The sequence below is a fragment of the Ostrea edulis genome, chromosome 9 (assembly GCF_947568905.1).
Source record: "Ostrea edulis chromosome 9, xbOstEdul1.1, whole genome shotgun sequence".
Lineage (NCBI taxonomy): Eukaryota > Metazoa > Mollusca > Bivalvia > Ostreida > Ostreidae > Ostrea > Ostrea edulis.
The window spans coordinates 46722600-46747140 of NC_079172.1; the positions used below are offsets into that span (position 1 = coordinate 46722600).

Consider the following 24541-nt stretch of genomic DNA (forward strand, 5'->3'; position numbering starts at 1 on the left):
ATGAAAACATATGACAATGAATTTCGCTCTTTCTGAGTTATGTCGCTCCGGTTCTCATACGGTTTGATTGATGGATTATTTAGAGGAGGGCAGGGACAACGGTAATTAAGGTATTATCGGAGGAAGTCTATTTCATCACGAAACCATTAGTCGAAATTAGAAATTACAAGATGATAAAAAAGTAGTTTGTCGTATTTGATATTGAATCAGAAACACATATCCGACAGAACGCTTGATATTTTGGTTTTTATTTTCCGAATCCAATGCAATGATGACAAATAATTGTAACGGAGATTTTATTAATCTATCACCTCACGAAGATTATGGCCTTTGATACACTACGATCAATTAGGATTGCTTTTCATTTTTTAGGCTTTACTTGAGAAGGGGGCGATTGGTACATTACACACTTTTAATACTTTGGACAATGGCCGTTCTTATTTTTTCAATAGGCATTAATAGGCGGATCATTTACACCAGCCTCATTGGAATCGCAACTATTGATGACAAAAGCGGCATATCATTTTTGGATTTTTCTTTGTATCACATTTGTACTAGCATCATCCTGTTCCGGTCTTTCGCTCGATTAGTTAAAATCTATATCGTTAAAATAGCACCATAGTATACTTCAACAATCGAAAAGAGTGTATGATATTGATTACAAAATCTTTCCTTCGGTGTTAATATGTCTATATCTTTATCAATTGCATGATACAATCTAAATGTCTGTATCACATTAGTTCAAGGTCAAGTCAAGAAACACGTGGGCTGTATATTAACACACATCCTGTCTCAAATATCAAGAATCTTCTACGAAGACCGTCAAAAATTACCCATCAAGTGTGTGAAGTTAATCTATATCATTAAGCTGACCAATATGGAAGTCCGAATATTGGCTTGACATCAGCCTCTGGCGAGATTATCGTTATTTTTTTTAGTCAGCAAAGGCATTATTGACCGCAGATCTGTCAGCTTCTTCGCATTCAATGACTGCCCAAACTCCATTGTGGTGTCTTTACACGTCCGAGGTGACCTTTGTCACATAAAACTAGAGACCAAACATGAATAATATTAAATATTTCATTCCTACTTTATTGCATGTTTTAAGTTTAAAGAAATAAATTATCCCTAGCCATAAAATTGTGCGCGTCGATGATATTTGCCAATACCTAGTGACTTCTCGTTGATTGCTTCATATTGAGGTAAAAGAAAAGGTCTGGCCACATGGAAGGGAATTTAGGAATTCCTCGTGTAATCTGCAGATATTAAACTTTTAAGAATGCGGTACCTTAATTATTAGATATATTACCGAAAAGTTACAACTGAACCAAAGCAAAATCAGTGATTAAAAATTCAAAACGATCCCCATGAAATATGTATCTGGTTCCGTAGTAAGAAGTCAATAATTAATCAATCACACCAATGACTCATTATTATTTTTTATCAAATTAGATATGTATATCTCTTAAAATAGGAAATACCTTCCAGTCGTTAGAAATTGACATGAGTTGATGAAAAGGTGAACATAACAAACAGTGATTAATCTCATTACTCTTGTAAGGAATACAAATTAAGATCTGGGCAAACACAGACCCCTAGATATACCAGAAGTGAGATGATTGATTGATTGAATATTGTTTAACGTCCCTCTCGAGAATATTTCACTTACTGCCGGTGTTATAGAGCCAGACTTCCCCCCATAGTGAGACTCCCCCCCCCCCCCCCCCCTCCCGGAAGTCTGGCTCTATAGTGAGCCTTTCCCCTGCGGAAGTCTGACTCTAGAGTGAGCCTTCCCCCCGGAAGTCTGGCTCTAGAGTGAGCTCCCCCCCCCGGAAGTCTGGCTCTAGAGTGAGCCTTCCCCCGGTAGTCTCGCTCTATAGTGAGCCTTTCCCCCAGCAGAATTGCTCTAGAATAAACCTTAACCCCAGGGGGAAGACTCATTCTAGAGCCATAACACCCTCTTAAAGTCTCGCTCTAGAGGGACACTCCCGCTTTCATCCCCTCCTGCGCAAACTATGAAATCAATTTTAGTTTATCGGACAGGGAATTATCTAACTACCTAACCTCTCTACCTACCTACATATCTACCTACCTACCTACCTACCTGAAGTTGTACAAGTTTAAAAGCATAACCGATATTTGTACGCAGATGAGAAGAAACACAAATTCGAAATTTCCTCATTTCATTTTTCAAACTTCTAAAACTGACCAAGGCATAGGCATTGTGTGGCTCAAAGTTCAAGGTCTATGTGTCAAACAAATGACTTATCGATTTCAATGTGTTTTATTCACCGTTTTCTTCTCTTGAGTTTAAAGAACGACTTAAGGAGGTATGCTACACCAGAGAAATTTGATATGGATGAAAAGTGGAGGATATGTTTAACAGTATTTTGAAATTGTAAACTTTCAAATTTACTTTATTTAGTCAAAAAATGCAGTTTTAGTAGAAAGCAATCTGACAAAAATTTAAAACCCATGCTGGACTCGAACACACGATCTACAGTTCAGCAGTCGACGTGCTTTTTCTCTCTTGTATTGCAGTCGACGTGCTAACCTACTGAGCTACTCAGCTAGGTGAGAATTCTTTAATGATTAGACAAATATTGCTGATATTTATATTTTCATCCATGTTTTAAAAGGAAGTCAACCATTATGACGATGTAGAGTACTTTCTTAAGCAAAATCATTTAATGCCCTGCTGAAAAAGGTCTTGGTATCTAAACAATCTCCATAAAGTGATAGTAGTTTACCAGGAATAAATGAAGGGGGAAGTCCTGCTATGGGGGGAAGTCTAGCTCTGACTCTACAACTAGTGATAAAGTAGGTCTTCCCACGGGGAAGTCTGGCTCTAGAGTGAGACTTCCCCGGGGGTTCCCAGGGGGAAGGCTCACTCTAGAGCCAGGCTTCCCGGGGGAAGGCTCACTCTACAACACCGGTGAAGGGCTGCAAAATTTCGGCCTATGCTCGGCGCTTATGGCCTTTGAGCAGGGAGGGATCTTTATCATGGCACACTTGCTGTGACACGGGACCTCGGTTTTTGCGGTCTCATCCGAAGGACCGCCCCCATTTAGTCGCCTTTTACGACAAGCAAAGGATACTGAGGACCTATTCTAACCCGGATGCCCACGGGAGCAGAAGTGGGATGAATTGCTTAGGAGAAGTAAGCATCCTCTGTCTACCGAGCACACCCGCCGTGTGCCCTATGTTTTGATCAGGTAAACAGAGTAATCCGTAGACAAAATCTGTGTATAAAAACGGCCTAACAATTGATATGAAACATGTCAAATAGTATTTGGCCCAATGACAGGGTGTATTAGCAAACTAGATCGTAATAACGACCATTGAATTTTCGAATTACTGACTTTCAACGAGACAGTCAGTGTTGAAACCCCTGTAACATCAACTTGTTTGTCAATAACCTGCATCAATTTAAAAACTGATCATACAGAGAACAAGCTCTTGCGTATCAATTCAGATGAAAGAGATAAACACCACATGCAGGCGATAATGGAATATTGCTACATAAATATGGGAAGTTGACGATGGAGATGCTGAAATCATCCCGTTTGTCATAAAGTTGAATTGTTTAGTTTGCCGTTAGCATCAATGTTCAATAAAATATCTAAGTACGAAGCAAATGAGGAGGACTCTGTGGTATCTTTTATTTCGAGTCCACTGGAATATATCGAATTGACCTTATTTTGAAAAAACTTTATTCTTTACCATATGCATACTTTTTGAATGGTTAGTGAAAGGCATTACAAATCCGACAATGGATATACATATACTCCCAAGGCACGTAGAATCAGGGGGAGGGGTGGCCACATAACCCTCCCCTGCGTGTAGGATTTCGAAAGGGTTTGAAGATCAGCCATTAGAAAACGTAAAGTTGTTGGTTTTTGTATTTTATTATATTTTTAAAATTTACATATGAAAACATCTCCCCCCCCCCTTTAAAAGCGATATATAAGAACAATGATTAACAAAAATCAATAATCTGGAAGTCGCCCTCTTTTTCAAAGTTGTACATTAAATCAGTATGAAAAATATTTCCTAAAATATTCACTCCATTTTTCATATTGTATACAGCTTTTTTTTTTATACTCTGATTGAATTTGTATTATGCTGATGAGCCGTAAGGCTTAAAGCCCATAAACAATACAATTTTCTTCGACAGTCTTTCATTTAAAATCACGCTAAAATAACAATGGAATTTGCGACTTATTTCACCCTAATTAATGCGTTTATAAACTAATTCGATCAGTTTTAATTGAAAGAATGTGTCTACACCTCTCTGTATTTGTACGGAGGTCTACCTTGTGTGATCGTTCTCTCTCTCTCTCTCTCTCTCTCTCTCTCTCTCTCTCTCTCTCTCTCTGTGTGTGTGTGTGTGTGTGTGTTTCTATCTGCATTTTACTCTCTGTTTCTATCTGCATTTTACTATGTATTTCTACCACTTATTTCTTAAGCGGAGGGGGATTATCTGAATTAGCCAAATAGTTGCCAAATGCGATCTCATACTAAATGTCAAAACTACGATGAATTCGGAGACAAAATAATGGTTCCAACATTCCGTATTGGATGCCTTTTGCTTGCCTTTTATTGTTAAATGTCATGGTCACACATATTACTTATATATGAGTATTCTTTTATACAAAGGTTTACGGGACAAGTATAATGCGGGCATGTCCAGCGTTGTTGCTTTTGATTAAGGGTTACATAGAGGACACTTTTACGTAAATTTCCTGTATAAGTACTAGATGTCACAGCAAAAAAATCTAGTGCATTGGAATCGTTAGAATAATGAGAAGTTAAGCAAAACATGACATGGTTTTCTGTTTGATCGAGAACAGAAAATATTCTCAACGAAGGCTAGAGGAACGACAGAGAAAACACCATGCATCTCGGAATTTTCCAATGCAGTTCTATTCTTCAAGAGTACCGGCATTCCCCCTGTTAGATAGAAAAACAATTACTATTACTCTTCCCTTTTGATCAAAAGTGCAGTCATTTGGATTCTGACTGTAGCTAATATGCATAGATAGTTCTAACCCCACGTTAGCACTGTTCGATATCCCGCATCTGTATTACATACCGTGTAGTTGTCGATTAATTGTCCTAAAGAGCATTTTATAATCCCTACAGACTAATCCAATTCGGACTACGTATAGATCAAATTGTGCAATTAAGGTAATTACTCTGTAGTCTTGTGTTTAATCGATCGCTATAATGATAGCTTTCTGTATCACAATACACTTTCATTTATTACATATATAACGTGAACTGGTGAAAGAAAATAAGCATGAAGGAACAAAACTATCAGCATTTTTCTTGGATATATATTCATGAATTCTCAAATTGTTTTCTTCGAAATTTGATTTAAAGATATACATGTACTTGATTTTCGTGTAAAATCCAAGTGTGTATAGCATTGCTTGTTCTATCAGATCATTACAGATTTAACGTTGCAGTTATTTTTTCCTATATCTTCTTCATAAATTACATGAAATTTCTTCGTTTCCTTTTATTTTACTTTTTGCTTTACAAAATAGAACTTTTGAGAAATATATTCAATTTTTTTTTTATAACTAGTAGGTTTATATTTTCCAATCTAAAAACATGTTCCGGAGTGTGACAACCTTTGAGGAATAGCCTTGACCTTCTTCAGGTCAAAAATTCTTGCCCTTTCATTTCATTTAAATATGCAGTCTCAATGTTGAGAAGTTTAAAAGATATGACAAGATCAAAGTTGCGGACAGACAAACTAGACAGACAATGCGTTTTCTTTCTAGAGGAATGGAAAAAGTTTTGAAAGTTATTTAAAGCTGTGAGTTTTCGCTTAGCACGAGGCTTTAATGAATATTTGACGGTATGCTTGGACACACAAGTACAATTGGAAAATATATTAAGAATGTTTGATATAAAAAAAAAAAATTCAGACTTAACCATGCGTAGTAAAAACTGCGCTATAAATCGTAAGCTTTCGGTATGTTCATTTAGCACAGATTCTGAAATTTTCCCAGGAGAGGGGATTGGAGAGTTTTTATACGCCTATCATTAGACATGTTTATGTTATGGCGCTGTCCGTGCGTCCGTCTGACTGGCTGTCTGTCCGTCCGCGGTCATGTTTTCGGACCTTTTCCTGTAACGGATGCATGTATGACTTTGAAATTTGGTCACAATTTCTTCGTCCAGAAGTGTAAGAGTGAGTTCCCATTTCAGCTGGATTGGTGCACCTTGACCTACTTTAGGGCTATAAGTAGGTTAAACAGTTTTCCGGATTTTTTCGTTACAGATACAGATATTGCCCTGCAATTTAGTCATAATCTTCCTCTTGGAGTAATACAAGTTCAGTTTACATTTCAGCTGAATTTGCCCGTCCGTCCATGACATACATTAGGACTAAAAGTAGGTTAAACAGTTTTCCGGGCAATTTTCATTATGTATACAGATATTGCCCTTAAATTTAGTCACATACTTCCTCTTAGAAGAATACATGTTTAGTTTGCATTCAGCTGCATTGGTCCATCTTTGACTTACTCTCGGGCTAGAAATAGGTCAAACGATTTTCCAAGCTTCTTTTTATTACTGATACAGATATTGCACTGAAATTTAGTCACAGGCTTCCTCTTGGAGGAATACATGTTCAGTTTGCATTTCAGCTGGATTGGTTCGTCCTTGACCTACTTTCGGGCTAAAAATAGGTTAAACAGTTTTCTGGACTTTTTTTGTTACGGATACAGATATTGCCCTAAAATTTTTGTCACAAGCTTCCTCTCGGAAAAAGCATTTTAGATGGATTGGTGCATGACTTACTTTAGAGGTTAGAAGTAGGTCAAACAGTGTTCCAGAATTTTTTATCGTTATTTTCACAGGTATTGCCCTGAAATTTTGTCACGACCTCCCTCTCAGAAAAATACCTAATCAGTTCACACTTCAACTGAATTGGTGCACCACGACCTGCAAAATGTACTTTAGGAATAAAAGTAGATCAAATGGTTTCCTGTACTTTTTCCCATCATAGATACAAATATTGCACTGACATTTTGTCACAACCTCCCTCCCAGAGAAATACATTATCAGTTCACATGTCAGATGGATTGGTGCACGAAGACCTACATTACGGTTTTTCTATTCAGAATGTGTGTTGTATCAATTCAGAGTGCATACTATTCTTCCAGTTTGTTTACAACTGAAACTGCAACATAATAAGGGAAATAAAACATGTACATATCATTTTGACCAATCTCAGGGAGTCTGAAGCCCACCTCCCCTAGATCTACGCTTGTAAAATTACCATCACTTGCTCTCTCTAAAAGATTTTAATGTGTCTCAATTCACACAGTCAACAGCAGGTAGTAAATGTGACCCCCCCCCCCCCCCCCTCCACCAGCCAATATGCCTCTGAACGTTCCCCGGACTAGAACTAAGACTTATGCAAGGCGTATTGACTATTCAGCCCCTACACTTCGGAACGCTACCGGTTGGTTTATGTCGTGCCAAATTATTGGACATTTTTTAGCAGCATCTCAAGACTCATCTCTTTAACATTGCTTTTAATGTTTAACTGAAAATGACAATTCTTAGTGTTTTTACAGAATAGTTTAAAGACTGTCATACTTTTACCAGTACATAATACTACTTCAATGCAGGCCATTTTATCTTACTTTTATTGTGAAGCGCTTTAGATATTTTAAATCGATTACGGCGCAATACAAATTTTAGTATTGTATTATAACATAATTTAAATGTTTTATTGTATTCTGTGCATGCAGCTACAGTTATAAAAAGATTCAATAAAGGGCATTAAATTTAGGTATCCAAGTGTTTTGACTTACATGTAATATACACCGTCATAATTACACATGATGACATCGGAAGGAACACTCGTTTCAAGCAGTAAATGAAAAAGAGAAAATAACGAACCTTGATCAATCTAAAGTAAATTCTATACGCAATACAAACTTATGATTAGGGGAAACACGGACCCCCGGAAAGGATAAGGTGTCGAGGAGACAAGTCAGACCCCCATGGGTCCTATATCTTAATCAGGTAAAGGGCGTGACCCGTAGTTAAATCAGTATCCAAAACAAAGACCCCGGCCTACCAACTGGTATGAAACACATCAGACAGCATTCCACTTCATGCAAATTATATAACGACCATAAACTTGTGAATTTGGAAGATGTACATGTATGTAACAATTGCGGTCATTTTTTTCTATGTACCTTTGAAACTAATGAACCTAAGACATTTCTGCATTATGATTTAAGAGCATAACCAAAATTTATGCGTTCTTGTACATACATTAGTTTCATTGTGGAGATACAAAACTTTACTTATATACTAGGGCAGAAAAACATCGGATTTCCATTTTTTTATAACCATTTCGATATCCCAAGTTTTATCGTAAATTCCATATTTCCCTAGTTTGTACATTTCACCACTAAGGGACGAGATAAAAAGATCGATGTCGAATAAAAATCTAAATTCAAATAGTTAGAGGGAGGGGGATAAAAACCTCCGTAATTTTCTGTCACCCGACAACGATTACATGTTAGTGAAAAAATAAAAAAAGACAAGTGACTGTTAAAAACCACATAATATAATAGTACATGTATTACATTTTACTGAACATTTAATAGTTTTGATTACACTTTCATTGTGAATAAATAGTAGAAAAGGTATACAGAGTGTATACTCGTACATGTATATGTTTACTTGTTAATCGATAAGTTTCAACATTCATCATAATTAGTTTTAAGGGGGGGAGGGGGGTCTTGGTGAAAAATTTGTTTTTGGCAGACATTGAACTTTTGATCTCGCCCGTAAGCCACATTCTGCCGTAAGCTTTACATTTTGCACAAGATACATTGCATTGAAATGAATTAATTTCTTTCAAAATCCTAAATCTCTTTCGTGACATTTACTTAACACTGATCAGGCAACATAATACATGTCCTTACAGCTACTTCCATTTCTAGATAAAGGACGATTTTATTTACAAGTTTACGAGCAGAACATAGGGCCTCTAGTATTGAAATAACAATGTTTTTAGTACAATGATTACGTGGCTACTTTTAAAAAACAACTAATTAACCCCTATATAGATTACTCTCTGTGTTATGACGATTATATTTTGAAGCGTTTACTAATTTGTGAAATGAAATTGAATTCCGCGTTAAATATAATGTTTAACGTCTATTGTATAATAATACGCAACAGCGTAAAGACAATTATTCTAATGACGGGTTTATAAATGTAAAACAAAAAAGTACAATCAAACCTCGTTATCTCGAACGCGATGGGTCCGAGCAAAAACCTACAGATATCCGCGAGTTCGAGATATTAAAGTTAAATTACATAAAAGACTTCCGACTCACTTCGACATATCCATGGCTTTAGAGATATCGATGTTCGAGATACCGAGGTTCAACTGTAATAATATTAATAACATTTTTTAAACCCTTATATTTACGTTAGATTTAGATGTGATGATTTTTAAAAAGTGTGATTGTAATATCCAGTTTTCTAGAAATCCTCATGCTTATTGGTTAACAAATTAGAGACATGTAATAGCGATGACGGCTTTCTTCATAATATTGTTTACAGAAGAGTGTAGTGAGGCATTGTGACGTCTCTGGTAACTGTCATATAAAACGTAACTTAAATATTTCATAGTTTGTTATTATAGAATGTTACGATGTGTAACTTCCTGATAGAGCACACATTTTGATGATGTCATACATACAGGTGTAGGCAAACTTTTTAAAAGTTTCCAATATTCGTTTTCTAAGAGTTCTGCAGTTTTGAAAGCATAAAGAAAATAAAAACAATACAGGGATATTATATGGTCGGAACATGTAAAGAATTCTTTCAATCAATCATAATAAATCTCGTAATTAATCGAGTGAGTTGTAAGTCCTTCCGAGTTACTGAAGGATTTTGTTCCTTATTAACTTCATAACTAAATCATACCAACAGATTTATATTATCCCTATTAAATATTTATTATTTTCTTCTTCAAAGAATCAGAACATCAATGTCATCTGGATAGAGCTTAAAGAAATGTTATCGACTTTTCAGAAACGAAATGATAATTCTTTTTTCTCTTCAAGAATTAAAGGCTCAGAACATATTGCAATAGGAAGGCTTGTAGGCCGACACGAGATATACAGAAATGTTTTATTATGACGCCATAAGGGTCTGACTCCAAACCATCATTTTCTTTCTGGTAATTGATTCATCAGAAAACATGTGTCATATATCTGTTCGTCATCTGAAAAAATAATATCACAGGACCCCAAACACAGCATCCACTTGATTGCGAAGCTTATTCAAGATAATCGAACACGCAGTGGAGACCTACCCGCTGAGAGCACTGGAGAAGAGTTATTGGACAGAGCGCTCTTTGATGCGGAAACAGAAATGCCTTCGTTTTATGTCTTGCAGATATTTTTATTAGCAAAGTAAACAGAGTACCAAGAAAAAGAGCCATAAAGTTAATCGCTTTTCAACGCCTGAAAATAGTACCTCAAGCGACCTATGGACTAAATGCACACATTGTATTCCGATCCCGACTCCCACCATGGTGAACGGAACGCTCTCTTGTCCTTGAATTAAAAAGAGATGGAAATTCATACCGTAAAATGTCGAACGATTATTGTTAGGAATCTCGTCCTCTGTAAACTGACAAAGTAGTTTATTTACCGCTCCTTCATTTTCTAAAAACTTTTCATTATTCTACATACCGCGGATTCGAGAATTCACATGATTTATTGTAAAACGGTGTACGTTTTATTATTTAACGATTGTGGCATGGTGTTTGTAATTATAAAACAAATACGCATAAATATAAGAATGTTTTCATAAAAGACTGACTCGAGTAGACTGTAAATTGCCAGAAATCCCCTTCATTGGCGCCGTATTCAGATAAACGACAATCACAATGAACAACGATATAATCAAATATTACATTTGTACAACAATAGCATATTAACTGGTGATATCAAACATATGTAGCACAAACTACTTCACCCTGACAATAGTGGCATTATAGCTGTCAACCTCATCTCAACCTGTATCGTAATGTATAGCACCTGAATGCATGTTTACATGTTTTAAAGCTCCACGGATGAATCCAGAGATTGTGGATTGATTTTAAACTCACTTTTGACGGTCTGTGGCTCCTTGAGCCAGTTTTGTTTGATTGTTGCTAAATACAATTTTGAACTTTTTCGTGATCGCTGTTTAACATTCTTTTACTGCAAGTCGGATCAATTTTTCATTTGTCCCCGAAATAAAAGTACGTCAATAGGGGGTTCTGGAGGTTGGTAATCAATGGACCCAACGCGTTAATAAGATATACAAATTGTTTAAACATGAAAAACAATACCAGCACCGATACAATGATAGTATTAGCCGAAACGGAGGCAAGTATTAACCGGTTTCCATTCAAACACACATGCACTGTCCTTCCGGTGTTGATCCCAATAGCAAATGTTACAACTGCAACACACAACATACTATTGTTCTGGATGATGGGATATTTAAATTCTGATTTTTTCTTCCGAAAGAACACGTGCTTTTGCGAGTGCTGAAAGTGACTGGGATCTTCGATTTATTTTTTTTCGGCGCTCTACCGCGGCACTGTGGTGGTATATACTTACATGCTGTATCTTCACACATTCATGTGCATTATGTGAAGAAGGGTGTGCTGATGTTTTATTAATTAATATTAGAAATTCAAAAGAATGTCCAGGATTAAACAGAGAAGTATGCCTGTTTTATAATAATGCTGGGAATTTTAGTACATGACTTTGGTGATTAACGAGGATTATAGCCACTCATTCATTTACATATTGGAGTAATGGAAAATTTGATATTTGTTTCCAGTGGGACAAGCAATCAAAAAGTTAAAGCTCCGAAAATCTTCTCCTGGGAGAACCCGGGTACAGCAACGAGGGTCTACGAGGAAACGGCTTCAATCCAGTCAGTCTTTTGTGTCCAGCGGAGGTAAGGGGAGAGAGAGAGAGGGAGAGAGTTTAACAATTTTTTCCCCCCAAAAGCAGACACAATTACGAACGATTAATGATTTATGTACAGAGTTCCGGACTTATAATTTTGAATCGACTCGACAACACATTAAAGTGTCTTGATTTATACCATATTGATAAATCGATGCTGTTATTCCTTAATCTCGCTATGTATAGACTGAATATTTGCAAACGAGTTTCCGGTAATGGTGTTAATGTCTTAATGCAGTGTTGATAGAATATGCTAGGAAGTCACCGGCGTGAAAGTTGATATCGCTAGGTACTGTTTGTCTGTCCCCCTCGTGACTTAATTGAAAGTGAGTACAATTATTGAAAACGAGCACCGAATCCCGTAACATACTAATGAAACCTGACGATAAATGCTGTTTTGGATGTAACGAATACAGTGGTTATGGATAGAAGATTCACCAGAAAATATGAATTTGGCACCACTAAGCAACAAACGTCACAACCTATTCTCACTCAATGGAGTGCTTAAACAGATGGGAAGAGTTTAACACGTTTATTCCTGCCTTGAGAAAAACGTGTTTTGATGATTTGTCCTCTGTTGCGTGTTGGATTGATTAACATAAAAATATATATCCAAAATGCCCTTTTTTTAAACGAGCCTTCTAATTGTTTCCTCTGGAACAAAATAATTTTATTCAAACACAGTATTCTGTAAGAAAGAATATGCAGATTATCAGAACCTCGGGCACGTTGTAACATAGATTATACAGACACTTGAAGGGAATTGTAATTCAGTCCACCTAAAAGACTTCATCTAACCAGAATTTATCAAAGACTGTTGTTTCCACCTTAAGACAGCACGGAAGAACATGAAATTATATTCAAAGTTTTTTGTTATTAAGGAACAGTTTCATTTAGAAAAAATCTATACTCAAGAATCTGTACTCAACAAGCGGACTTTGTGTAAAACGTTGTCATAGAATTTCACTGTAGCGTATCGTGACCTGTCACAATGACCCCATTAAAGATGGGTGTCTCAATCTCAACGTATCATTGCAAACCCGTGGCATTCTTTCAAGCCTCCCGGTATTCTTAACTGGAAAATGGCTGATGAAATTTTAACAAGGTCAATGAAAAGTGTGGGTTCTATGTTGAGAGAGTTTACGAACGCAATCGGTCATCGACTTGTACACTTTGGGATATCGTTTGGTTTAACGTTCTGGGTACAACTTGATTAGGGGCAATTGAAGCAGCAACACTGGTCGATGACTGATGTATAAGAATTCGATATTTAGTATCACTATCTATATCCTCTTGATCAGGGTGAAAAAATATTCACAATCAAAGGAAATTTTGTTTTAAGAGCCCTTGCCTTGTACATAGCATGCTTTACAATCCGGAGTTGATTTTGTTTTTGAGACAAACTTTGAAGTACTTTTAATATTTATACACAGACATGCAATTTAAGCAATCAAGAAACACTTAATGTAGGAGCGCTTATACACTTCTACACAATTTTACTTGATTTGAAATGAAACTCAATTTGTAAATGCACTGCCTGATGAAACACAGGGAATTAGTAAAAGAGAAATTCCGATAAGTAATCTTCATGTTTCCCATGACGGGGAAAATTATAGCTCACAAGTCTCTGTCCTATGTTTTTATTGACTTACATCTCTGACATCCCTCGTGCACACACACACACACATATATATATATATATATATATATATATATATATATATATATATATATATATGAGCATTTTCTGATGATAATTGAAGGAGTGATATTCCATACAGTTGCGTAGACTCTAATCACGATTCAGATAATGTGAAAAAGAAGCATATTTATCAATCACGTAAAAGGCATTTAGAGAATTGCAGGAACTGATAAAAAGCTTGCATTCTTACTCGTACATCGTGTTGCAAATTGTATGGTTGTTATAATGATCTAATTTGTAAAATATAAACCGTCATTCGGTCGAATGCTTTCTGACGTGTTTCATACCAATTGTTAGGCTGTTCTTTACATGTATGTAATGATTTTCAATACGGATTATTCCGTTTACCAGATCAAGGTATAGGCCTCACAGTGGGTGTGACTTGTCAACTGGGGATGCTTTAATCCCCTAGGCACCCGATCCAACCTCTGGTGTTTCCAGGGGTCGGTGTATGCCCTGCTCTCAATTTTGAATTCTTTATAGGATTTATGAGATTGATCACTGTTCGTTATCTCCACTCTTTCATTAAATTCAAAATTTAAACACAATTCATTCTAAGCGAAATGTGCAGTATAGGAAAAGACAGGGAAAATACAATATGCATTATCTGAATCCAAAATAAAATGCATAACATAGTCTTTCACATCTGCTTTATATTAGGATATTTTACTGTATACATAAATGTTAATGGCAAAATAAGAATTCAACTTTATGACAAACTGAATAAAATCAGCGTTTCCATTGTCAACTATCTAAATTTATGTAGCAATATTCGATTATGACCTGAGTGTGGTGTTTATGTTTCTTATCCGACTCAATATGCGAGAGCTTTATGTACGTATGATCAAAATAAAAAAAAAGAAGAAATAAGTCGATTCTACAGTATTTTCAACAGTTTCGTTTAAAGTCAGCATTTTGTAAATTGTATGGTCGGTATAATGCTTTAATTTGCAAATACATGTACAATATGTCAATAGATCGAATACTGTCGGAGGTGTTTCATACCAATTGTAAGACCATTCTTTACATACTGGTTTTGACTAAGGTTTACTTGATCAAGACATAGAGATCGCGGTGGGTGTGACCTGTTAACAGGGGATGGCTACTCCCCCTAAGCATCTGATTTCACCTCTGTTTCCAGGGCCTATTTTTGATCAATTTTGTATTCTGTAAAGGATTTAAGAGATTGATCATGCAATGTTCGTTATCCTCACTTTATCATCGATATTGCCTGCCATCTAGATTAAAATTGCATACCTGAAATCTTATTTTTCAGTCATTTACACAAATTAAACGCAACTTGGCATGTGCTCTCTTGTGTCATAAGAGATTTAGCTGTATATCGCTTTCTATGATTCAAGAATTCGATTTAAAAGGCACAGTTTGTTAATTTCCGCAGTCTAGTTACTGATACACAGGTCGATACTATGCATCTACCCGAATCATAGTGCATGGATATCAAATACTCGGAACATAGCATATTAAAATTCTAACGATTGTACAGTTATTAATCAAGCGACGTAATAATGAAATCTGAGACGAATGACTCACGCATTAATCAAAATTTCACAGCATTTTTGATTTATTTCAAACATAATAATTGAATTCTATTAATTTTGAAAAGCTTTGAGACGATTGCTTGGCCCAAATTGTTGAACCAATAGTCATATAAAACATTTTTCAAAATCTTTTTTTATTTGAAATGTTCACAGAATTATTATTTAAAATAAAAATACTAGATTATTGAACGTATTTCACTTTCATACAATATTGTATTCGATAACGATTTCAAATCTCTCTCTCTCTTGATCACCCTGCTTAACTAATGTATTATGTATATTCCTATTCATTGTGTTTATGCGCTCCCCCGTCACCAAGCGCACTGACCAAACAGAATCCTCTATAACGTTAAAGATATCACACTGCACTTTCACTTGCAGTAGTTACATTATCCTCATAACAGTCTACATATTTTTCTCTATCTTTGCTGCAATTTTTGAATAGCAGAAGCAAATATCTTATCTCTCTACCTTTGATCTTGCAAGTTTTGTGGATCACAGTGAAATCCATGCAGATGTGTGGCATTTACCGAAAACCGAGGGATTACCAGTAAAACGAGTTTGTATGCGATTCGTTAGCAAAACAATGGTTACAATCAAATAATATTATCATGATTTAATAGTTTGTGAAAAAAGATATTTCGTAGTGGACCAGTTGTCATGTCTTTGGGTTGTTACAATGCAAAACAGCTAAATTTACATGGGAAATATCAAAGCACGGGAATAATGTAAATAGAAAGAACGACGTAAACTGCTAATAGAAACGTGTATAAAACAATAAAAAGCCTAAAATAGATATAGTGCATCTTGATAGCACAAGGAGTGCATCTTTCAAACTCTGAAAACCAGGTTGATTGTGAGGTAATTACTTCTAATGTTTCTTCGTTATATTTCTCAAGTTATTTTTTATCCTAATGGTGACCTATGGTCACGTATCCTTAAATCCAAATCTGACCATAATCAACATATGTGCCAAGTATAAGATCACAATATCTCTCCATTATAAAGATAGGGACTTGAAACTTATGATAAAGTGGGATAGAAAGATCGGCAGACGGATGAGACTAAAGTGGGATGGAAAGACCGACAGACGAACGGGCACAGTGGTTCCTATATCACCAGAGTAACTTTACAGACGGTATAGCAATACACCTGGATTGTCTGCTAAATGTTATACAGCCCCGTGTAAGCCTGAATTCATGACCTGAGTACCTCCGCGATTGAAAGTAGCACTGTCTTTGTACACATACATACATGTGTGTATAACCGATTCATTCTCACTTAGCTGAAATTGTTATTCCCACTTACCTAAAACTGTAATTTTCACACCTGAGTGGTCCCTGGGTATAGTCTGTTTTAGACTAACTACCTGTAATTATCAGTCAGGCCTATGAAATCAAATAATATGCATGTTTATATATGTTATAAGTATACCTTTATTGTTTAAGACATATTTCTTAACTATTTATAGACAGGGCCTCTAAGGGTGTTTTTATTTCTGATTGATTTGTTTGTTTGTTTTCATCCCATGCATTTCATTATGCAAATATAGCTGAGTATATCGTCGACCCCTATCGTTTTCAAATACTGATTTAACATTAAAGTAACATCAAAATCCCTTCCGGAGAATGGGAGTAAGCGTCTCTGTAAATACTTAGACCGTGTTTAATCCCATGCATCAGTAAAACCGGTGGAAACTAAAACGTAAGTTGCTCTTCGATCTCGTGCTTTTTACTTAAGGTTTATAGCAATGACATGCATGGAACTCACTGTCAAGGTTAGCTTACTTAAATACATATAGATGCATTGCCATTGAAAGTTCACACAAATAGTCCTCTGACTTAGGGAAAACCTCAATTGTTTTTAATGTCAAAAGGTGTAAATGACTGCTATGGCAAGAAAGAGTTTCCGGAAATGAAATTGTACATGAAATGAGTCTGTCAAAAGATAAGCCCTTTCCAATCAGAAGTTCACAAATGGTCTATAGATAGCACTAAGAGTGTGATTTAGCACTGAAACCTTGCAAAATTTTCCTAAAGTGCTTCCCCTTTTAATAAAGTAAATGCAATTCTAAGCTGGGATACATAAATTCAATGAATGTGCTCATTCGTTATGTGATACGTTTATGATATAAAACTTGTAACGCTTTTTAAAAATGTTTTTTTGGTTTACTTGGACTGCTATCATGGTTCTGGCATTGTGGGATTTCTTTGTTCGTCGTGTGTCTCTCTGCCTGTCAAAATATAGAACTTAATAGATATAATGATCTTATTGGTAAATATATAGGTATGTCATTAGGTGGAATGTTGACTGACGTGTTTCAATACCAATTGTTAGGCCATTCTTTACATGGTGATTTTGACTATGAATTAATTCGTTTACCTGATCAAGATATAGGGCTCGCGACGGGTGTGACCAATCAACAGCGGGTGCTTACTCCTAGGCACATTATCCCATCTGTGGTGTGTCCTTGGGTCCCCGTTTGGCCTACTTTCATTTTGTAATCTTTATAGGATTTATGATGAATTATTGATAAATTTTCATTATCTTTACTTTTTCATGTAAGAAGTAAATTTCATGAGGAGATGAAGTACGACGCTTCACTCAAGCATACTTCATGAAGCGTGTTAGCGCTGAACATGGAAACTATGCTGGCGTGAAGCGTTGTAATTGTTCTTACTTTCATATGTATTTATTTGGGGACGCCCCAAATAAATCTCCGTGGCCGAGTGGTTAGAGCATCGCGCTCAATATCACACGGCCTCTCAACTCTGTCGGCGCGGGTTCAAATCCTGCTCGCGCCGGTTAGTGAGAAAGTTTCCCAGTTTACTTTCGGAAGGTCGGTGGTCTCTTTCCAGGTACATTGTATCTGGGTTCTCTCTTCCACCAATAAAAACTGGACGCCACCAGATAACTGAAAAATTGTTGAGTATGACGGAAAACATCAATCAATACTTTTTATATTCACATGAATTCCTATCCGTTAAAATAGTCGTACTACACGCACATTGTTCACATTCATGAGGAGATGGATATCTTTTCAACTGGTAAAGATATCGAAGGCGAAATCATAGGAAATGTAAATATATACTTTCATAAATATATTACGTAAATCATAAAATATGACGTCAACTCAATTCAAAAACAAAAAGTATAATAAAAATCAATTTATTGCTTTAAATTACGTAATGACGTCATTCTATATCATTGATCTACTTGAACATAGACACATTTAGCAACAGAATGATAAAGAAATGAGCATTATGTGTGTCAACAACACGTGTAAAATCAAGAAGTCGTGCCAGTCTTAAACGGTAAACTGATCGTTAAAAACGAAATGGTGTATATATTTCATGTGATTGTCATCTTTTTCAGAATTTAAGATACTGACAAATGCAGTGTTTAATGTTTGCATATGCACACATCAAAGAAATTATCTACTAGTGTACCAAAGAATTATGATCTAACCTAACTTAAAACAACATGTACCTAAATTCAGTGTATTATCAATATGGAAAAATGTACAGTGGTTCCTATGCTTCTTTTTGGATACAATACTTCTGAATAGCTTTATTCAGGATTAGAGCATCGACAGAGTGTGTCGTGATGGGTGCCCATCATAATCACTCTGCCTTTTGGATTAGTCATGCCAATTTTATCACTTGAATCGTTACTCCCGGTGTACTAGCGGGCTCTATATAATTATTAAGTTATCTTTTTAGTATGGGGAGTTATTCATCACTGTAGTGGCACATTAGAAGAATTGACGAGAGAAAATAAGATTGAATCTCTCTGATGGAAAATTAAAGCACTCATTTCTGTATTGACAGGCCGAGTATTGAGAAAGAAAATATGTATATTCAGAGGGGATGCGCATTGGATGATCCATTACAAATATATTTGCGTTCAAAATTCCCTTTGTATACGATTCCCTTTGCAATTTAAAATGGAAAGGATGTTAGAAATAAAAAGGATTTTGACTTCAGAAGTGCACAAAGTATATTTAGCACCAGTAGTAATCCGGTTTTCATCCACGCCACGTCAGGATGTATAAGTATGACGAGTTCCTTGATGAGTATCTTCTCATGCAATCTCTCCATTAAACGTATGGTGTTGTTAGTCCATGAAAAAGCCAAAATTCCCATTGATTGAAAATTGGGTGATTCAACAGCGTTTGGATAATAACAAGTTTATGTTAAATTCTGTTTGCATCCCATTTACGACAGTTTACAAATAATTAATCTCAGTAATTTACTTGAATATTATCTCCAGCATCCTCAGAATTCGGCCTTCGGAGTTTCTTCTGTAATTTACTAGTGATAGCCAACAATGTCAATATCAACATTATTGAATAGTTCTATGAATGAAATGAGACCAGAGCGTATGGTAGAAAAACGTTTTCAGACCATCACAGATATAGCCCACCACATGGATACAAAATCGAATATAATGATACAGAGGGAAACGAAATGAATTATATACAACATAATTATATGTACAGTCTACACCGGATATATTGATATTCAGGGGACCGGCTTGATTTGTTCATTATGTCCATAAGTTCAATATAACCTATGTCGAACTATGCAAATTTGTTACTGGAGATTTATTTTTAATTCAACACAACATTAGTTCAATATAAGCCATTTCAATAAAAGTGGAATAGACTGTATTAAAGTGATTAAAAACTTTATGCGACGTGGAAGACTCTGGATAAAGAACAGATATAAAAATATTTCTGACACTAAAACACACGATTAACAAGAAAACTTACACGAGTCAGAAAGGGGCAAAGGGCCCATCACATTAATATTTCACTATAAAATAGTCTACGCCCATAACTCCGTAACGACAAAACCGATAAATCTGAAAATCGAAAGGGGTCTTAAGGTCGAAAAAAAGTAATTGTGTTTTCGGTTACATCTTGAAAAAAAAAAAATAGGGTCAGGGGTCGGCAAGATTTTTTGTTGTTGCTTTTTTTATTCAGTAAATCACCGGGAACGAAACTTATACACGATATCTATAAACATCTGTGAGTACTGACATGGAGCGTCAAGTGTTCATTATTGGGTAAAAAAACTGAAATATACAACAACAACAAAAATGACATTTTGACAACTGATTTTCCGATAATTTGAATATCGAGCCCGAACTTATTAGTTTTTTTTTAATTTGAGAAACGAAATGTACGTAAATTAAGGACTGGTATTTATCCGAAAAACTAGGGTCGGGAGAAAATTTTAGGGTCGGTCGGGTAACCGGAAACACACCCTTTTTGGCCTAATCCGAGCATTACTTTTAAATTCTGTGAAAATTTTCTTAAGTTATTACGTGCGATAGAAAATGCTATTATATCATTGATATTTAAAGAAATCAAAACCTCAGAACTCTGTAACGACAAAGCAATGCAGTAAACCGAAAGGGGTCTCCCTCTGCCTGATCAAACTTAAGTATTATGTACAAAACTCATGAAAGTCTTCTCAAAGAAACTTTAAGTTACCGAGCGCCATAAAAAAAATTATCGGATGGACAGCGGACGCATGGACGGGAATGATCATGATAGGAATCCGAGCATTACTTTTAAATTCTATAAAAAAAAAAATTCGAGCAATCTCAAGTTGTGTGCCATAGAAATTGCTATTTAAAAAGTCCAAGTCCCGTTACTCCGTAACGATAAAGGCAGTAAATCTGAAAACCCAAAGAGGGTTTTCACTGCCTCATCCAAGTATTACGTATAACATGTATGATTTGTTGGTTGTTTTACAAAATGTACGTCCTGTCGAGAATTTTTCACTCACATTAAACACCATGATTCCGATTCCACACACAAGTACTCCGAAGTTGAAATTAAAAATATGATGGAGTTCCTCATTGACAATGTCTTCGTAGTCTTTGGTGATCAGGTCTTCCAACAGTCTGTTGGAATTCCCATGGACACGAATTGTGCTCCTTTGTAAGCTGACCTGTTCTTATATTCCTATGCAGCAGAATTTATTCAAACTTCTACGTGAGAAGAAAAAATATCTTGCTGTGACCTTCAATTCGACATTTAGATATATCGACGACGTTTTATCTATTAACAATAATAATAGTCATTCATATGTCGATTCGATATATCCCTGTGAACTCCAAATAAAAGACACCAAAGAGTCGTCCACTTCTGCTTCATATTTAGATATCTTATTGAAAATAGATATTAACAGCAAACTAGCAACTCAACTTTATGACAAACGGGATGATTTCAGCTTCTCCATCGTCAACTTCCCCATATTTATGTCTCCTAGCAATATTCCATTATCACCTGCATATGGTGTGTATATCTCTCAACTGATTCGATATGTAAGAGCTTGTTCTGTATGGTCAGTTTTGAAATCGAGGCAGGTTACTGACAAACAAATTGATGGTGCGTGGGTTTCAACAGTCTCGTTTAAAGTCAACATTTCGCAACGATCTAGTTTGCCAATACAACCTATCATTGAGTCAAATGCTGTCTGACCTGTTTCATACAGATTGTTCGGCCGTTCTTGGCACACTGATTTTTATTACGGATAACCCCGTTTACCTGATCAAGATATAAGGCTCAGAGCGGGTGTGACCGGTCGACAGGGGATGCTTACTCCTCCTAGGCACCTGATTCCACCTCTGGTGTGTCCAGGGGTCCGTGTTTGCCCAACTCTCTATTTGGTATTGCTTATGGGAGTTATGAGATTGATCACTGTTCGTTATCTTCACTTTTCATGTAATATGCATCATGCCTGTCGTCAGTGTTACGTAAAATATTTAGATAACTTTACGGTATATGGTGAACATTTTACTGCACGGTCGCAGTTGCTCAGTGGTAGAGCGTTCGCTTCGTAACCGGGAAGTTGTGAGTTCGAATTCCGCTCGTGTCATGACCGCGCTAAGACGAAAACTTAGGTAGTGATTGCTCTTTCGCCAAACGCTCGGCATTTACAAATGAGAATGACAGGTCTTTCGGATATGACCTTTATAACGGAGATCACGTGTCACAGCAGGCGTTACAGAACGACCCTGAACACTGAGGGTAGGTCTAAATGTTGTATTTCACGTATGGCTGGTGACTCGATATAAATAAAAATTCTCGATGGGACGTAAAACAAACAAAATACAACATGCAATACACAATCCAATTTGTTATGACTGTCAAAACCTTATAATGAGACCGCGTTTAATCACGATTTTCATCTGCAAGTTAGACTTCAGCACGAGATAATCGAAAATAATCTTGTAGCCACATTGAATGCTGTCCAACTACTATCAGACGGGGGACCCCTTAGGAGCTCGCTCTGAAATTGTGTTGAATGTTCTATAACGATATTGTCAAAATCAAGAAAATATTAATTTACAGTCCTCTAATATACGCGGGATTCAATTTACCTTAGACATTTATATGGTATTTTGCAGTTTTACGATCTCAAGGTCATAACATCGACAGGTTGGTTGGTTAATTGTTTGTATATTTCTTTTAACATTTTCACTCATATGTAAACGTCACCATTGCCTTTCAAGGGCTGCAAAATTTAGGCCTATGCTCGGAGCTTACGGCCTTTGAGCAGGGAGGGATCTATATTGTGCCACACCTGCTGTGACACGGGGCCTCGGCTTTTGTGGTCTCACCCGAAGGACTGCCCCATTTAGTCGCCTCTTACAAGGAAGGGGTACTGAAGACCTATTCTAACCCGGATCTCCTCGTATAATTTAGCTTTATTGAACTATAATTATGAACTTTGATAATATGAATGGAAATCTTCTATAATTTGATTATTTGATAACTTGATTGATTGAATATTGTTTAACGTCCCTCTCGAGAATATTTCACTCATATTGAGAGGTCACCACTGCCGGTGAAGGGCTATAAAATTTAGGCCTATGCTCGGCGCTTATGGCCATTGAGCAGGGAGGGATCTTTATCGTGCACACCTCCTATGACACGGGGCCTCGGTTTTTGCGGTCTCATCCGAGGGACCGCCCCATTTAGTCACCTCTTACGACAAGCAAGGGGGTGCTATATTCTAACCCGGATCCCCACGGGATTAATAACTTGAAGTATACAATTGTTTCAGATACATGTATTAACAACACACTAAGCTCATCCTTGTAATTTATCTCATATATTATAAGAAGATAATTTAGGTGTTCAATAGATATCTACAGAAGTGCTTGAAATTTACAGGAATAAAGATATACATCTAAGAACAAATGAAAATATCCCCTATGAAACCGAGCAACTATACGAGTTGCTGGTTGCAGACAGTATTTGATCTCGCACCTAAACGAAGAACAGACGATATTGGATTCTGCCACCAAACTAAGTACCGTAGCAGACCAAGAGTTTTCTGCCATATTATTTCTTCGGAATCATTCCAGGCGCTGAAATAATTGTCACACAATGACAATACCATGCCGAACATTTGCTATTCAGTGTAAGTTAACCGGAAGTGGTAGCTTAGATATTGAGGTACTCACTTCGCAACCGAGAGGTTCCAACTTCGATTTTTGATCCCGGCACTGCGTTAAACCTAAGACATTAAAATCTCTCGCCAAGCGCCCAGAATTAGAAAGATAACAAACGGTGATTAATCTCACACCTCCTATAAGAAATAGAAAATTGAGAGTAGGGCAAACACGGACCCAGAGGTGGGATCAGGTGCCTTGGAGTAAGCATCCCCTGTAGACCGGTCACACACGCCGTGAACCCTATATTTCCATCGGAGTAATCCGTTGTCAGTCAGTGTGTAAAGAATGGCTTTAATTAGTATGAAACATGCCAGGCAGCATTAAACGTTACTGCCATCAATGTGACGTAAAACTACATACCAACAACGACGAACGTTACTGCCATCAATGTGACTTAAAACTACATACCAACAACAAAAAAACGTTACTGCCATCAATGTGACGTAAAACTACATACCAACAACAAACGTTACTATCGTCAATGTGACGTAAAACTACATACAAACAACAACAAACGTTACTGTCGTCAATGTGACATAATACTACATACATGTACCAACAACAAAAAAACGTTACTGTCATCAATGTGACATAATACTACAAACCAACAACAACAAACGTTACTGTCATCAATGAGATGTTTGAGACGAACATACACTGTACTAAAGTAAAAGGATCCCTGATTTATGTCAAGCCATTCTCCATTGACAAGTGAAAACATGAAAATTAATTTATTATTCCTTCTATTCTGGTCTCTGATTTTATGTATTCAAGCC

General features: G+C 36.4%; 1 protein-coding gene across 5 annotated transcripts in view; it reads left to right on the forward strand.

Moving 5' to 3' along the window:
• LOC125657528 (Kv channel-interacting protein 4-like) overlaps positions 1-24541 on the forward strand; it is a 190611-nt gene that overhangs the window by 23751 nt on the left and 142319 nt on the right. For 3 of the 5 annotated variants that reach the window (XM_056149401.1, XM_056149402.1, XM_056149409.1), the window contains one exon: positions 11896-12015. In XM_056149401.1, coding sequence (XP_056005376.1) covers positions 11896-12015 — 120 coding nt within the window. Of the gene's footprint in view, positions 1-11321; positions 11776-11895; positions 12016-24541 lie in introns of those variants that run through there. The other 2 variants (XM_056149403.1, XM_056149404.1) reach the window with 1 other exon arrangement.